An 18,310-nucleotide genomic window follows, 5' to 3' on the forward strand; every position below is an offset into this window, starting at 1 on the left:
TAACCTCATACTAAACCTAAAAGAAATCACAATTTGCCTCTTTACCTAAAAAAACAGGTGCAAAAAAAATGAAATGCAAATGAGGAGCGTGACTCTCCAAATTTACTTTTTACATGGAGACTTTTCTTTATTTTCTTTCTTACAGGTTTATCCATTCTCTCATCCTAACCGACCAGACAACACTACACATTATTATTATTATTATTATTATTATTATTATTATTATTATTATTATTATTATTATTATTATTATTATTTTCTAGCCACTTAACGCAGTATAAGCCGCTACAACAAATGCACATGACGATGCCTGATGCCTGTGATTGGCTGACAGGTGCCGTGCTTAGTGACATTGCCGTTTTAGCTGATCTAGGACCTGTAGAGTGCGGTTTGCTGTGTTAAGCGCTGACTGCGAAACTTGCCAGCAAGCTAAATTCTCACAGTATTTGTTCATAAATAGTACGAGAATACATCTTGTATTGCTCCCGCTGATACGTTTGCAGCCGATGTATTCAGATCGGTGTTTAAAGTGTAGGCGACATGAAGCTGTGACGAAACCAGGAAGTGCCTCTCTTGCCTTGCAAGATCTCCACATAACATCACACCCAACGACTCATTTTATTGGCTACAAGCAACTTCCTTGTCACTTGTCAACCTACGGGAGCAGCTGTGGTCCAAAAATGGCAAAGATGCCGTTTGCCGCATTTCGTGTAAGAATTGAGAATTATTTTACAGGACTTTTGAGGTCTCGTATGGGACATAACAATTTAGCCCAAAATATGGGGCGTCCCGGCTAAAACAGGACAGTTGGCAACCCTAAGTGGAGGTCTGCGTGAATGTAACAACAACAACAATGTAGAGACTGAATCAACAACTTTACAGTACCTTAATTGTTCCATTCTCCAGTCTCTTGTCTTAAGTTAAGTCCTTACAGATTGACCTACTGGCATCCCAAAGGATGAGATGACAATCACATTAACAAGACTGTAATAAGTATATTGTAGTTTCATATTAAACTCTGTCATTTTGTCGAATGACCCCACCAACACACACAATGTCGAATCGTCAATTCACTAATAGACTTGTAGCACTAAAGGCTATTATTATCTAACTGGCGAGATAAGCACTGATGACATATTGATGAAAGTTCATCGCGCGCATGTTCACGCACACACGCCTTCCCACAAGCGCACCCGCTCACGCCGCCATTCACGCGCGCACACACCCTCCCGTTGCCCCTCATTGGACATGGCACATTTAAGTTTGTGTGGCTCTCGGTTGTAGGCAGAGAGCAGATTATTATTCAGTGGCAATAAAAAGCCAATTTGGAGTTGGGAGGCTCGGCGGTCATTTGAGGGGTCACGGTACAAGGCAAGTGGCTGCCTCGATTGAGATGGATGGTGCAGTGAAGGCTGAGCCTGCTTCACTTGCATGGGAATGTGGCTGTAAAAAAAAAAAAAAAAAAAAAAAAAAAATCTTGAGTGGCAACAAACGCGATACCGCTGCAGAATAGTGATGCAACATTGAACGACTGTATTCAATTATACCTTGCAGCATGGGAAATATGTGGAGGTCATCTATTACACTTCTTGGGATTTTGTCGACTAAGACTAAAATCAATAGTTAACTTTTGGACTTGGCTGTCAATTGGTTTTGTATTCTGATTAGAAAGAGCAGAGATGTCCACACTTTTTTTCCCCCCCAAGGGTCCCATACAGAAAATCAAATAATGCAAGGGGTACGTTGACATTCTTGCTGCAGAAGCTCAATAATTGTGTTCACAGTTTTAGGTGTGTGTAAAAATGAAGTGAGAATGGAGAAGGAATTTTTTTTCTCCCCCTACTTAGCACATCTTGTAGAAAGTAAATAGTGCAATGCAGGCCGTTGTCATGGGCCGTGTCGATTCTAAGATTTTGCATATGTTAAGGGCCTCTAAAATTTGGATGGCAGGCCACAAATAGCCCCTGGGCCGTAGTTTGGACACCACTGCAATAACGTAATGAATATTAGGTCAAATGTTTTTTTTTATTTGTTGTTTTTTTTTCCCCCCGCCAAATCCAGCATGCACTGTTTTGTGAAACTATTTATTTCTGAGCTTTTAGACTAGAGAGATAGCGACTGAAATTGCAGAACAAAAGACAATTTCATGCTCATGAGGTTTGTTTTTAACAGCATTTTATTATTTTTCTCCTGGGTTTCATTTTCTGGCAGCTTCATTTCAAAGCGTCTCCATTTGGCAGTCTTGAGTTTTTGGAATAAATGCATTGATTATTCATAACTTTGGGACATACTTTTTTCATTTTGTCATCAATCCATCCATCCAACCATTCACTTTCTGCCACTTTTTCCTTTTGTTGTCAGAAAATAAAAACTACTACAGAACCTCTAAGTTTGAACAAACAAATTGGATCCATCCATTTTCCTAACCGCTTATCCTCACGAGGGTCCGTATGGAGGACCAAAACTGCCAAAATGAAAATTAAATAAATGACTAAATAAATAAATAATTGACAAAAAAAGTGAAAATAAAAATGAATGTAAAAATATAATTCGAAAATTATATCCAAAAAAATAAATATAAATGGAAATAAATCCGTTTTTATTTTCATTTTTTGTAACCTAAAACTGTGACCAAAATAAATAAATAGATAAATAAATGACTTAATAAATGGAAAAAACATAACTAAATGAATAAATAAATAAATGACTAAAAGTGAATATATATATATATATATATATATATATTCATTGTTTATATTCCAGAAATAGTTAAATTTTGATAACATTCTGATTCATACCACCTCAAGGTTGTTCCACTCTGTTGACTTACATGCTGTATGTACTGACTGTATTACTGCTAAAGAGCCTGAGAATACTAATATGTAGGGATGTAACGATATCCAAACATCACGATACGATAATTTTCACGATATTGTGGGGGTATTGGCGATATTTAAAAAAGATCACAATATTGTAAAAAAAAAAAAAAAAAGAAAAGATATAGCTCATACTTAAAAAAAAAGAGCATAATATTAAAATTGAGGCACTTACTTGGTAATGCAAGCACACATTGATCGCTTCACAAGCAAATTAGGTTCCCCTTCATCTGACAATTAGCCTAGATTTTAAACATAGAAGGCCAAAACATCCCTAAAGATAAAAATTACATTGCACTAATAAACTAGCCACTAGAGGGTACTAGAACTGCACAAATGGAAATCAACCTGACTTTTTTAACAGGTGTTCCTTTTAAATATTGTGAACATGACGACGACATTATCGTGGCAGTTTTAATATCATGATATCACGATATTGCCCCTATTGTGACATCCCTACTAATGTGTGGGTGTGGAATTGCAGTGGGAAGAAGTGAGCATCATGGACGAGAAGAACATCCCCATCAGGACGTACCAGGTGTGTAACGTCTTGCAACCCAATCAGAACAACTGGCTGAGGACGGACTGGATCCCCAGGTCCGGTGCGCAAAGGGTTTATGTGGAGGTCAAGTTTACCCTCAGAGACTGCAACAGCCTGCCTGGGGTCACCGGCACTTGCAAGGTATCAAGTCTTAGAATCATTGCTGGAGTATGGTGTCTGTCATTTTGAAATCATTCGATTACAGTGTTATCCTGGAATTTTAAGTCTTAAGTTCTGCTCCTGATGGATATTTATTATATTTTACCACCACTGGATCACCCACCATTGCTCAATTTGGCTCATTATCATATAAAGAGAGGAAATGAGCAGCGACAGAGATGAATAGATCTCTCCCTTCCTGAAATCCCTTTTGTCTCGCAGGAGACTTTCAATCTCTACTACCACGAGTCCAACGAAGACAGGGAGAACTTCATCAAAGAGAGCAGCTTCATTAAGGTGGACACGGTGGCGGCAGACGAGAGCTTCACTCAGGTAAACGAGCGACTTCTTCATCCTCCCGCCTCCGCTCACTTTAATTCGCTCTTATCTGCAAGAAAAGCCTCCTGCGGCACTTAGCTGGGATGTTTTTATTTGCGGAACAAGCACTTTTATCTTAGCCGGACCATGCCGGAATATTTCTTAGCCCTTGCTAATTACCTCTCCCAAGGGGGTTTATGTATTTGATTATTTGTTAGGAAGGAGAATTACAGACCACCGTGTTACTGATTTCCATTAAATTCCATTAAATGAATTACTTCTTGCTGAGGATGAAAGTGTGAATCCAGGATTTGTATTTATTTATTTGATTTTACCTCTGTCTAACACAAAAATGTGAAAAGGGAATCTGTTAATGTGGCCTGATCGCCATTTGGTTATAAATCACATGTAGACAATCGACCATTCACATTCACACCGATGGACAATTTAGGGGCATATTCACTAAGAATGTGCTGCGTTTGGTAATAGCACGAAATATTGCACCACAACCGCACCCGCAGTCTGCGCCCAGTTACCCACCTATTCACGAAGGATATTGTGCTAATCATATAGCGGCGCGAACACGCCCACTAAACTGACAGCTTGGAGCAAATTTGCACCTGATTTACCACACATGGCAATGGATTTGCGCCAAGAACATGGTTGTTATAGGAACAGTTGCGAGAAAGATGACATTATCAGAAAGTGAAGTTGGACCGAGAGTAAACGTTGAGAGCGGCATTAAGCTGTACACAGCAGAGAGGACGACAACGATGTCATTCATTCATAAAGTACAAATTATCGGTGCGATCGTTTTTTAAAAATATATTTTCAGAGGCTGGCGTGGGCGTACAGTATGCATCTGGCACGTAAAAATAATTGTAAAATGCCTCCCCGCCATTGCCGATCAGCCCGGGTTACGTTATGTGTCCTACAAAGAAAATTTCCCTCTCACTCTCTCCTCTCTGCGTGGACAGCAAAGTGATGTGCACCGTGCCGCATGCACTGCTGTCATGATCCCGGGATCGAGGTTGCATCACGTTAATACATGCTTTCGAAAAACTTTATTTGGGTCACGCAAAGTCAGTGTGGCTATTTGCGCTGGCGTTAGTGAATTAGACGCTGCTCATTTGCATTGGGGTGAGCATATTTTGCGTCAAATGTATGCAAATTACCTAATTTACATACATGTAAATAACACCGGCGCACCGTGGCACATTTTGGTTGGCATGCACTTATTGACAGATTTCCCCACCTGCGCGTGTTTCGTGAATTAGGCGCTCCTGGATTTTTACCGGTTAGCGCAGTGCAAAGGCGACGCAAACCTTTAGTGAATAGGCCCCTTAGACTTGTGACGAAATCCCAAAGAAATGTAAACAATCGTCTTTTTCTGTCTCCAGGTGGACGTTGGAGACCGCATCATGAAACTCAACACTGAGGTGCGGGACGTGAAGGTGACAAACAGGAAGGGTTTCTACTTGGCCTTCCAGGATGTTGGCGCCTGCATCGCCTTGGTGTCTGTTCGGGTTTTCTACAAAACCTGCCCCCTGACTATTCGGAATCTGGCAACATTCCCGGACACAGTGACAGGGGCTGACACTTCGTCCTTAGTGGAGGTTAGGGGGTCCTGTGTCGACCAATCAGAGGAGAGAGAAGAGCCGAAAATGTACTGCGGTGCTGATGGAGAGTGGCTGGTTCCGATTGGTGGATGTCTTTGTACCTCAGGATATGAAGAAAAGGGAAGTTCATGTAAAGGTAAGCAGCTTGCTTGTTTTTATTATTATGGTATGACTCATCCGCGTGACAGTGATGAGGCTTTAGCGGCAAACGGCACATTAATTCAGCTGCTCTTCTCACACTGTCATTACATAGTAAACTGGGTTGATGGCTGACAAATGCAAGTCTGTTATCTATAGCTGAACCGCTAATGACAGCAATAAACATTGCACTTTACTTTCTTCAAACTGGATTTGACAACATAGTCGAGCAGAGGTGGCAAAAATACAATTAAACAGTGAAATGTACATAGCCTAAGTAAAAATGAACCAACCTTTGCCGCAACCAAATTAGTTTCCCTCTTTTATTAACTTAAAGAATAATCACATCATATGTTGCTGCTGCTGTTGTTGTTGTTGTTTAAGCTAGCTAGCGTTGACTTTTATGCTATTAAAACAATATGCTCCCATAGCTTTGCTAACATTGTAAACTGACTAACAAAAATGCTAAATTAGCTAAAGATAACTGTTAAAAAAAAAAAAAAGTTTGTTTCTGTCTGTAAGACCTAAAGGGTCAGTCAATCAAGATGGTTGACTTTACCGCTCACTATTTACACCATTTTTTTAAACAGGCAACGTAAGGAATAGCATGTACAAATATCTGCTTTCAAATGTAAAAGGACAGTAAAATACCTTAAAACGACTAAGGCGCAATAATATAAGAATTTGTACTTTGTTACTTCCAACCACTGTATCTAAGTGGTCACAATCATTCAATTCATTTTGTATACAGTATTTGCACTATAAACATATGCTTCTATCCTAAATTGAAATGCTAGCTTTAGTCTAGCATGAAAAATGGCAACAGCTAGTCTGGCGCTCTCAGTTTGGCACCTTGATTGCATAATTAACACAATGTATCCATCTTAACAAAACTTGTATGTTGCTGGCATGACACACACATCCACATACTGTATCTCCTCATAACATTTGATTTGAACATACAAATAAGACGTGTAAAAAAACGTTTTCTGTTTACTGCACAAAAGCAACACTTTCGCCATCCTCAACAAGATGTGGTGGAAACAATTTTTACTAGCGTCTTCTTTTTTTTGGTACACAAACAGCAAATTTCATCCTTTGATTTGAACACTGTTTCAAATCATTTCAATGATTCATTGCACGTAAGCATTATTATCTTTTGGAGATGTGAATTAGCGAATAACTGGAACACATTGTCAAGGGGCTGTCTTTTAAAAGGAATTGTTCTATTTTTTTTATCCTCTAATCATACTTTCCCAAACTCAGGATAAGAAACCAAAACAGACCATATTTGGGTCAGTCACTTCTTGGCAAATCAATTTTTCATTCATATAAATTGAATTCCAATCATTTAGTTTATACAGTGTAAGTCAATGTTACACATAGTTTTAATAGGTTACTTGAGGAGGAATTAGACTAAATTTACAATGTGCTTTATGTCTTGAGCTGAAATAGTTTAGTAATTGGTGTTCCATTTCCTGCACAATAAAGTTGTTAGGTCTCATTGTGAATCGCCATCTGGACAAAGAGGATGGGAAAGCGAAGGGAAAAAAAACGAAAAAAAACCCGCCTTTCTGTCACTTATAAGTGTGGTCCGAACTTTACAGTAGCAAATATGCAAGCTGTTCACACCTCTCACCATCATACTTGAGGCGTGGATGACGTGGAAGGGAGAACAACTCAAATGTGCGTGTTTGTTAGACAAAAGTCTTATGTGGAGACGAGACATTCATGCAACATGGTGTCACTCCCCCTATTCACTCCCACACAGATGGACCGAGACCGGTCGGGGGACACGGGGGAGTCTCTCACTGAACGTCTCCCTCCATTTTTTATTTATGGGGCCTATCCCAGAAGGCTAATTGTATAACAAACAGTGCCATAACTCAAAGTTTAAAAGAAGAGAGAAAGCGTAAGAGAAAAACAAGGACATAAAGGGAGAATTGCAGTTGGTGCCAGTTGGCAATACATGGACTGGAAAACTGCGTTCGTTTTTTTCTCTGCTTCAATAAGATGAGCAGTAGCCAAATTTCTGTGTGTGTGACAAATGTTCTTAAAGACCTTCACCTCGTTTACCCCGTTTGTTGGCTCTGAAAGGAGGGAGGAGATTTGCAAGGTGGCCTCTGAGGTCTGAAAGATGTTTCTCCTCGACGAGATTTAGGAGAAACCCTTGACTCTGTTGAACCCGGAGCAGATGTGAAGTGCCATCTATCTGTCAGACGCGCTCTCTCTTCCTGCCTTTCCTCCCGCCGCCTGTCAGCTCGCCGGCCGGCCTCAGCTCGCCTGGCCGGGAATCCATCAAAGTGCGTGTGAATAGCAAATGCTGCCGCAGTGAAGTCTGTGACCCGGCGGTGTCGGACGGGCACCGTCTCCCATTTTAAGTTTGCAGCGGTGCGGGGAGGGGACGCCGGAGAGGAGATTTAGACGTTCTCTCTTTCCACCCGTCGTCAAGGTCAAAAGGTTTCTGGATTTCCGTCACTCTCGCGCCTGCGCTTTGTCAGCGTAAGAGACAGGCTGAAAGACACCTGCTACTTCAAGTGTACTTCGAGCGGAGCGTGTTGCGTGACACATATTCACCAGTTCTTTTAAAGGCTGCATGCAAATTTGTCTCGGTAAATTGAACTGGAGTGCAAAGTGGGTTGTTTTCCCTCAAGCCCAATTCCAAGTTGGGACCTTGTGTAAAACGTAAATAAAAAGAGAATACAATCAGTTGCAGCTACTTGCAACCTATATTCAGTTACACTATAAATTCAGTATATTTTATGGTCCGACATTAAGTTGTTGTTTTTTTTCTTTTTTTGCGCAAATATTCAATCATGCAACATTTTCTCAAAAAAAGCTGAGGTCGGGGCATGTTCCCACTGTGTGACATCACCTTTCCTTTTAGCAACAACACTCAATCAGCATTTGGGCTTCCTAATGGGCCCCATTTTTTCAAAAGGAGACGGGTGTGGACTGCTGGCAGGCCAGTCTAGTACTTACACTCTCTTACTATGATGTCATGCTGTTGTAACATATACGGAATGTGGCATTGGACTGTTGAGTTAAGCAGGGAAGTCCTTGAAAAAGACTTTGCTTGGATTGTAGTTGCTATATGAAAACATAGCAGATACTGATGTCCATTTATTTTTTTTTTTTTACATTTTTGGGACGTCTGCTTATAATTTCATCCCCAAAACATAAAAAATCTAAAAAGAAAAAAAAAAAAAAATGAAAATGGAGTTTTTCACATAGCAACGCCGATTTATTGCTTCAAAAACTTGTACATAGCATTCCGTATTAATGGTTCTTTCACAGATGTGCAAGTTACCCATCGGCGTTTTCCCACCGCCGGAACTTTTGGAGAACTTTTCAGTTTACCTTAGTAAAATTCAGTTTGGTCTTTTTTTCCACCAACAACAATTACCAGGGTAATTAAATTCCCCAGGGGGCATCTGATCCAAGTACTATCTCAGCAGCAGGGTCTTGCTGAGCCAGGCAGGAACTTTGAGGAGGCGGTCTGCAATGACCACAGCTGATTGGTCAAATTTGGGGGCGTTGTTTTTACATCGGCTGGACTCAATCAAACTCATTTAAATTAATTACAGAGAACCCGAAGACGCTGTGGAAACACAATTCTAAATTCCCTGCTGAACTTTACAACCAAGAACTCCCTTTACTCAGAACTCAAAGTTCCTGGTCTTGTTGGTGGAAAAACAGCTCATGTCATGGACACTAACACACCTCCTTACCATCACAGATGCTGGCTTTTGAATTTTGTGTTCATAATTGTCCGAACAGTTATTTTCCTCTTTGTCCCGGAGGACAGAACGTCAGCAATTTCAAATTTGCACTCGTCTGACCACAGGACACTTTGTCCTTTGCGTCAATCCAGCGGAGATGAACTCAGGTCCAGAAAAGCTAACAGTATCTGGGTGTTGTTAATATATCGTTTTGCATGGTTCAGTTTTCATTTTTATTTGTGGATGAAGCCACAAACTGTGTTAACTGAATGGTTCGTTGAAGTGTTCCTGAGCTCACGTGTGGCAAAATATGTTGCACAATCATGTGTTTTTTTTTAGATGCAGTGCTGCATGAGCCTGCGGAATAAAAGGCAATTCAATGTTGGTTTTCAGTCTTGCCGCATACGTGCTGAGATTTTTCCAGATTCTCTGAAACTTTTGACGATATTATGGACTGTAGATGATGAAATCCCAAATACAATGATAAACAGTACTGGTCTGTTTGCTCAAGCAGTTGTTCACAAACTGGCGAACGCCACCTTAACCTTGCTTATGAACTACTGAGCCTTTCATAGATGCTCCTTTTATTCACTATCATGACACCCACTTGTTTCCAATTAAAAAGGTGTTGTTGTTTTTTAAGCATTCCTCAACTTTTCCAATCATTCAGGCATCAAATTTCAAATGTGAGATTACATATTTGACGGAAAACAATGTCCTTCATCAGTATGAACCTAAATCTTGTCATTGTAGTGTATTCAACTGAATGAAAAAGAATTGCAAATCATTGTATTCTGTTTTCATTTAGATTTTACACAACGTCCTAACTTCATTGGAATTGGGGCTTCCACACTTTTTAACTCAAAATCAATTTAGAAAAATTGTTCTTCCAACATTTTGTTGAAAATGCAAAGGGTACCCAAAGTGGAGCAAATGACACGTTATTACTTATTTCTATTATTTTATTTTATTTTTTTCCATCAAGGCCCATAGACAGAAAGAAACACAAACCTCTGTTATTCCTCGTATAATTTATGAACCACTCTAAAACCAATCCATTGTTGGTCGAGACATGCTCAGTTTTCTGCTGCTGGCCTTTTTTTTTCTTTTTTTTTTCTGGTTCACACCCTGTTCTTCGAATGATTGCTCATGCCTTGTCAGAGCACCACTTAGTAACATAAGAATAACAATTTCATGGCTAAATATAATATTTTAAGTTTAAAAAAAAGTTTTCCAACTTAGCATGTTTCATCAGATGAAGACACTACACACATAAAAATGGATTTCAAAAGGTGAATATGCAACAAGACTTGAAGATTTGAGCTTTTATTTCCTGTTTTTTAGTGCGAATGTCTACGCTCAGTTTAAAATTTGGGCTTTTCCTAGTTGGAGATGCAACCAGCAAGCAATTGTGAAGCTGAGATAAGATAGAAAATCAATCCAAGTCATTACAACCATCGGCACTACAATCGTTTGGATTAGTCATGCCCTGAAGAAAAAAGAATCCACTGGTGTACTAAGTAACAGATGTCGAATATACGGATCAAGGCAAACAACAGACGTTTATGAGAATACATATGTTAACGCTAAAACAACATATAGAGGGCATACGGAAGACTTGAGCAGATGCTACACTAAAAGATTAAAACACTTACTAGCAAGACAAATATGAAGGCCAGGTCGGAATATGACAAACAGTATACTGTAGATACACGTTTCGAAATGTTTGGGAAAAGATTTTATGGTGCAAATTTTTTGGAGTGTAGTTTCGCATCAATTTGAGATCATTTGAAGCCAGCGTTCTCGAATGAGAACAAGAGCAAACAAAGAGCGCTGGTGTAATGACCATGTTGGATACTTGATGGAAGTTCTTCTACTGCTATGTTTATGCTAATTCAACCAGCAATTCCAAACCTTCCATTCCCAGACTGCTTCTGATTGTTGAGACAAGAGGAGACTCAGCCATCTTGGTGAAATGCTAAATGCTTGTTTTCACTGTTGATACGGAGTGACGTGGATAATAGCTGGAGCTGTGGAAAGGAAGAAGGGATTAAATGTTGAATGGTGAGATACTGAAAAAGGGCCAGTGACAGCAGAAGGCAGAGCTGCCCCTCCCCCGTCAGAGGGGGTCATCATAGGGTGCAAAGGGGACGAGTCGAGAAACACAAGAGTGCAGGAACTCCCCCTCTTTTTTAAGACTGAGGTCACGACTGGGCCCGATGAAGACGTCAAACACTCTTGACTGACAGCCGCGCACACACTCCCATACAGGCGGAGCGCAGGGTCACGACCGAGCGAGATGAAGTCGTCAAAGGTTTGACAGCTGCGATCCGTCTGGAAAGATCGGAAACGAGGGCGGAGAGAACGCGAGGCGAGCGCAGGAGAAACAACAGAGAGAATTTGAAATGGGAATGGCTGAAGAATGGAAGCGGAGCCTCCTGCTTTTTGTCTCACTCTTGCCTCCCCTCCTCCTCCTCGCTTTTGGCTTTCTGATGCTGCCCGGGGCCGCTCACTGCCTGGGAGGCTTGGAATGCCTCTTTGTGTACAGTCTCCGCATTCCCAATCCCCACCATCGAGACAGATTTCATGCTTGTGCTTCTTTCCAGCGCACCTGCAGTGTCTCATCGGCAGCAGAGAGAAAATGGAGTGAGACGACAGACAGACAGATCCAAAGAAAGAGGCTGTGTGAAAAAGCTTCTAGCAAAATAGCCGCATCACTTTGCCATGACAGAAGAGACTATAAGCCGCATTTGGCTTTTTATACAGAACCCAGTGCCAGTTTGCTTTCACACAGTGACACGGCATTCCAAAATCAAGCTAGGATTAGATGTGTGAGAGCGTCAACACTTGTCAGATAGCGATATTGCTTTCAACGCCATCAGGTGGTTGGAAATGCGAAACTTCGCACACCTATCCTGGCATACTGGCATTCCATTGGCCCTGGCATCCGTTTTGTGGGATCTATACAGTGTTCCCTCGTTTTCCGCTGGGGTTAGGTTCCAAAAAATACCCGCAATAAATGAAATCCGCAAAGTCGTTAGCTTTATGTTTTACAACTCTTATAAATGTTTTAAGGCTCTAAAATCCCCGACCGCACAATTTATACACTTTTCTCATTGAGGCATTTACATGTTCTCACATTTCTCTCTTGTTCAAACATTGACAATGTTCAAACCTTCATAAATTTTATAAAATGGGTCTATTACTGTAAAAAAATATGCAAAATTGCACTTTAAAAAAAATCCGCGATACAGCGAGACCGCGAAAAGTGAACCGCGTTATAGCGAGGGAAGACCGTAGTGTCGTAGTTCTCGAGATTTATCTTGGTCTCAAGTCCGGTCTCAAGACCACCTTAAAGGTCTTGTGCTCGTCTTGGAATCAAAGGAATTTTTACTTTTGGACAGGGTAGACTTGTGATTTTTAATCAAGACCGGTCAAGACCAGGCCAGATGTGAAACAACGCATTAGCTTACATTTGACATTTGTTTCATTGCTCTATTTCACAAGCAACATAGCAGAATTTGTTTTTGCTGCAAATGTAATGTATGTAGTCTTGGTCTTGTCTCATTCTCTAAACTAATGTTTTGGTCTCTACAACAAGAGGATTCTGAGAGAGCAAAAAAAAAAAAAATGCTGTATTGAACGTTCCTTTTTTATTTTTGCATTGCATTTTGGCCACAAAATGATTTTGGATTGCTGATTTGGTGTCTGTGCACACACAACACTCTGGAGCACTGCCCAGCGATGCCTACAGAAGTGCGTGTAGGAGGACAAGAGTGCATAATGTTGGTGTTAATGTGCGGGCTTAGTGTATGGTAGGTGCCAAAACTGGGAAAGAAACCGGAGTGGCAGAAGTGATTGTTAAGCTGTTGGGCTAAGAGTTTGCATTCCTCCATCACAATCAAACGTGTGTGTTCTCATGTCAGGTTAACGTAGAGGATCTGTATCGGACCCACCAGTCAACCCTTCTGTAGCTCTCTGGCATCGCAACAAGCCGCACTCTCTCATTATCCCAACTCCGTGATCCACGGTCACGGGGGGCGGCGGGTGCGACTGGAGGGTTGATTTTTGTGTGGCAGAGAGGAGGGAGGCTGGGGTTTGCGGGGGTCATTGTTGTCGAGCCCCCCTTTCACATGCTAATGTTGGAGCTGTTGGAAAGTACCAGTTTTTAAATTTGGCCAACACACTGTGGCATGTACTGAAGACATTCCTTTGATTCATGTAAATTTGGATTTAGCGCCAAGCTTTGTAGGAGGGTCACACTTTCAGGCTATTAAATGAAGGCGCGCAGCAGAGGAAAGATAAGAATCACGCCCTTCCTCCTGCATTCTGTAGGTTGCAATTAACAGGGCATGACCCCTGTGATTAACTGTGTGGCTCCTTCTCGAGTGAGGGTCTATCAGTCGGCCCATCCATCCATCAATCCGACCTTCCCTCCCTCCGTCCATCCATCACACAGACGGGTGTCGGACACGAAACGGCGTGGGGTACTTCCTGCACCTAAACCGTCCGTTGGGTGGAAACAAGGGTTTGTTGACGGATGATATGGGTTCAAGAGGAACACACACACATGCACGCATGCATACAGTGTGCCGACTAGGCTCTTAGTCGGATTCGCAACGAGCCACATTTGCATTTTAGAAGGAAGAAGAATGCATATGCAAATGTCGGCAATGCTGATAGTAATCAAAGGGCACCTTCTCCCGCATCTCTTCATCCCTTCGTCCCTCCCCCAGTTCTGAAATTCCCCTCACTTTTTTTTTTTTTTTAATCTCAGAAATCTTTGCCTCCTTCTTTATTTTCTCAGCGCAAGGTTCCCCAGTCTTTGGACATTTTTGTTATGTTCCCTGATGTGTGAAGACTGATTCACATGAACTATTCCAGATGCATACAGTATATATCTGGAATGAATAATAATCGGGGGGGAGTGGCTAAAGTGGTCATCTCACAACCCAGAGGTTGCGGGTTCAATCCCGTGCCATTGTGACCACGTTGAAGTATCTGAACCCGCAGTTGGTCCTGATGCTACGTCATCAGTAGATGAACGAGTAGTCGAACGTAAAGCGCTTTGAGGACCATGTAAGGTGGAAAAGCGCTATTTAATGAAGTACAATTTACCAGTACATACATTATGTATCTGGAATGAACAAAACATGTACATCAAATGTTGTAGCTGTACCATCAACAAAACAATCAGATTCCAATATCAGCTGAGATGAAGTTCTTCTGAATAACCATGAGTCCATGACATGAAAGAGTGCCAGAACCTAATCAAATAAGAAGAAAGATGGACCATTTGTGGCCATGTAGGATCTTAAGGACTGTTGCAAAACCACTGACAATACCTTTATTGGATTTGAAGATAATATGTACATGGACAAACATCATGCGTTATAAGTCCGAGGTTGGACTAGACCCCTTTGATGACCCCTGATTCCCTTCCAGTAACAAATTCTGAATAAATGGACAGAAAATCCCACAGACAAACTCCCGCCTTCCCAGATGTGTGGGAGGAGCAATCTCCATGTCTTCTTCTGTTTTTAAGCCTGATATCAACCATCTGTTTGGGTAGTTTCTTTACTCCAGGTTTTTGAGGTGTCTCAAATCAATTTCGTTTATGTTCCCAAGTGTTAAGAGCACTCAAGCGGATGTTAGTGATAAGCCCTTATGTGCCTAATGAAACAACGATGCACTATGCGTTGACAATCCATCAGTTTAGCATGCAGGTTGTACACAGCTCTCAACAGCCTGAGAGTTCACACTGGGTTAATGATGTCCACAACAAAAAAAAAGCCTACAGACAACAGAGAATGGCGGACATGAGAGGACGCTGAAGGAAGTTTACAGCTTCAGATGCTTTCCATTCTTTGTCATCCTCCCTTATTCAGACCTGAGTGCTGGTGAAAGGGATATGTGATTGGGTTGGATGTAGACAAAGACGTCGCGCCAACCCCCCGGCACAGCCTTGCTGAGCCCCGCAATCAAGCCCCAAATCCTCGGCAGCTCGGATTCTTTTCTCTTGTCAGACTGCTCCTCTCTTTCCCTCAAAGCGCTGTTTACTCGCCCTGGCTGTATTTTATCTTTATTGTTTTATTGGATTCATGTTAATGAATTTACAGAACAGCTTTCCGCGCGGGCTCGTTTAAATTGGCATCAATAAGCTATAAAGGCTGCCTCCCTGGTTGTTTGGCGCACGGACAGGGCAGAGAAACGTTCATATCCACTTGGAGTTATCAGGGATTCAAGGCATGAAAAATGGAGGTCGTGGAGCAAATGTGCAGGAAGCGAGTAAGGAGGTTGTGAAAAGTGTGAAAGGGAGGGCAAGCGAGTGTGTGAAAGGCTAAATTGACGGAGGCTCGCACAGATGGGACAGGATGGTCCGTGTGAGTCAAGACTTCCTCCCTCTCATCCACTCATCTTAACGCGCACTCGAGCACACACTCACACATTCTTCCTGCAGCCACTGGGATGTTTCCATCTCTTTGGAATTGTGAGAGGGTTGAGCACCAGCGAAGATGAATGTGGCGTGATGATGAAGAAGGTGAATGATTGCAATGGAAGCAAATTGAGGATTTTCCCTCAGGAATTCACAAGGGGAAAATTCACCCTTTGCTCTCCAATCTCGTTGGCTCCACCAGTGAATGTCAAGATGGATAATTATGTTCTCATTTACTGCTTTGTTGCCCTGTCAATGCACAAATCCCTCAGTACACAGCAGGGAGAGATCCTCCTCTCGTTACGCATCTCTTCTCTTCTGTAAATGTCACTTACGTTTGTGCGGGCTGTCAGTAACTGCGTTTGCGGTTGGATGCATTTCATTGGACTGTTCAGTGAAAGTCGAAACGTCTCTTTGGAAACTCTTGAGGTTGTCTTGCAGCGCAAAGTGCGTCAATTATCTTATTGTCTGACCTTTGACTGGTCAATATGGAAGACAAAAGAGAACTGTATGACGGGTCAAAGGTCACTTGGCCTGAGTCGCTTGTGATTATATTGCTTGCAGGGTGGGCTGTCATTTCGCCACAAGGCTTAGAAGCCACATACACAATAATATGACAGGTGTCTTGTGGAGTTGTCCCCTCAAGGGCAAAAACAAGCATCAAAAATGGCAGACTGTTGCGTTATCTCATGCGAATGTTTCTCTTGTTTACTGCAAAATTCAGTATTTTCTCTGGCATGAAAGGGAGAAGTCCATTTCTGCACTTCTTTCACACATCACTGGGAAATGTAATACAGTATAGCCAACAAAATTAGGGCAGATAAAACGTGAAAGAGTGAAAAGAGCATTTTTTTGCATGTCCACTGTTTACTTTTTAGGGACATTTATTGTTGAATGGAACAAAAAGCTTTGCCTCTTGCACTTCTTGGGCTTATAATGACCCACTGTAGTTCTAATTCTTTTTTTGTGTGCATCACTCGGCCAAACAAATAAAAAGAAAAAAATGGTTCCACCCCATGACCCCAAACATCCATTAATACAACTTTGCCTACCACCTTGTATTTGCAGAGCAGCAAACTAATAATCATAATTGGTTTTGATTGATAATGAAATCACGATTATAAAAAATGATTATTCATTCATTTCAAAAGTTAGTATTTAGTCAAATACTTAAAACTACGGTCATACCCTCAAGCCTGTTTGTCCCTACATGTTAAACATTTTATTCTTTAACACTCTATTACATTTTGCCAAATACAAAATGACATTGTAAATATGTGAAATTCAGGCTTCTTGTATTTTCACTCTGTTGAATTGTGCCTTTACACACGTTGAAATCATAAATAAGTATCTAGTAATGTTACTTATTAATGGCCTAAACAGGGACCTTGGTTATCATTTTGTGCCATTTCATGTTAAAATGTGCATTGGCACTGTATGACAATAAAAAAAAAAAAATCATTGAAAAATCAACTTTCAATATAACTAAAGAACAACCACAAAAGTAAATTAGTAACAAAGTAATAATATAAGAATATACTAAAATAGTAGCAATAAAAACAACAATAAATAAATGAAAATAAATTGCTCCTGCTGTGTGTTGTCCTCTTAGAGGTCGTGTAGTGCCATGCATGTATGGAGTATACATGATACAATAACATAAGAAGAGTAGAAGAAAAAAGTTGTGATTGAGTTTTAATATAACTCACTTTTCACAAATTTGAAAAACTATGTGCCTTTCTTTGTGAACATTGGTTATTTGAAGGAATATCAGTCCTCAAAGTCAATGCTAATTTTCTGTTAGCATGTCAATGGGACTTTACATTGATTTTAGTATTAGCTCTAGCAATGTCTTAAAAACGAAACTTGTCTTGTATTTAAATTCATAATGCGTGTAATACTTACTGTTGTGTGTTTAGTGTTCCAGTCACCCCTAACTGGGACGTCATTTAACAGTTTAAAGTGCACTAAGGGAGGCCAAAATGACATCCACGTCACACGCTTGCTGTATCAAGCAACAGGTTACATTCAAGGTGCTTTCAAAACCGCAGGACCTTGCATATAAATCATACTATTCGGCACATTAATTAGTTTTCTTTGAATTTTCATATTTTTATGATCGTGAGAAGCCAAAATTGAAATTAAACTTCAATTAATTTCCCAGCCCCACTAGAGATAAAATAGACATTTATTCTTAATAAATAACCGAAAACAGGGATTTGTTCCAACTAACATTAATCAGTGTCCAAGAAATACTGTCCCTGCATGACAATTAACAAAACAAATTACTATGCATACTTTTGATGAAATGCTACACAAATGTACCCGGCCCATAGTGCTATAATTGGGCTCCAAGTTGACTGGCTCATTTCCAAGTCACAAAAATATACTCGTGTGTGACCAGGTTGAAGTTCCAAAAAGTACAGAAGGTGTACCTTTCCAATACATTCACCATACATTTCTGTTTGATGTTTCTAAATACTATTTAGACCTCCAAAACC

At 40.8% G+C, this 18,310-nt stretch overlaps 1 protein-coding gene across 1 annotated transcript in view; it reads left to right on the top strand.

The window, feature by feature from the left end:
* Window positions 1-18,310, top strand: part of LOC144020589 (ephrin type-A receptor 4-A-like) — a 43,581-nt gene that overhangs the window by 4,797 nt on the left and 20,474 nt on the right. The window contains exons 3-5 of the mRNA XM_077524217.1: window positions 3,361-3,558; window positions 3,799-3,909; window positions 5,295-5,649. Of these exons, the coding sequence (XP_077380343.1) occupies window positions 3,361-3,558; window positions 3,799-3,909; window positions 5,295-5,649 (664 nt within the window). The remainder of the gene's footprint in view (window positions 1-3,360; window positions 3,559-3,798; window positions 3,910-5,294; window positions 5,650-18,310) is intronic.

The sequence above is a fragment of the Festucalex cinctus genome, chromosome 1 (assembly GCF_051991245.1).
Source record: "Festucalex cinctus isolate MCC-2025b chromosome 1, RoL_Fcin_1.0, whole genome shotgun sequence".
NCBI lineage: Eukaryota > Metazoa > Chordata > Actinopteri > Syngnathiformes > Syngnathidae > Festucalex > Festucalex cinctus.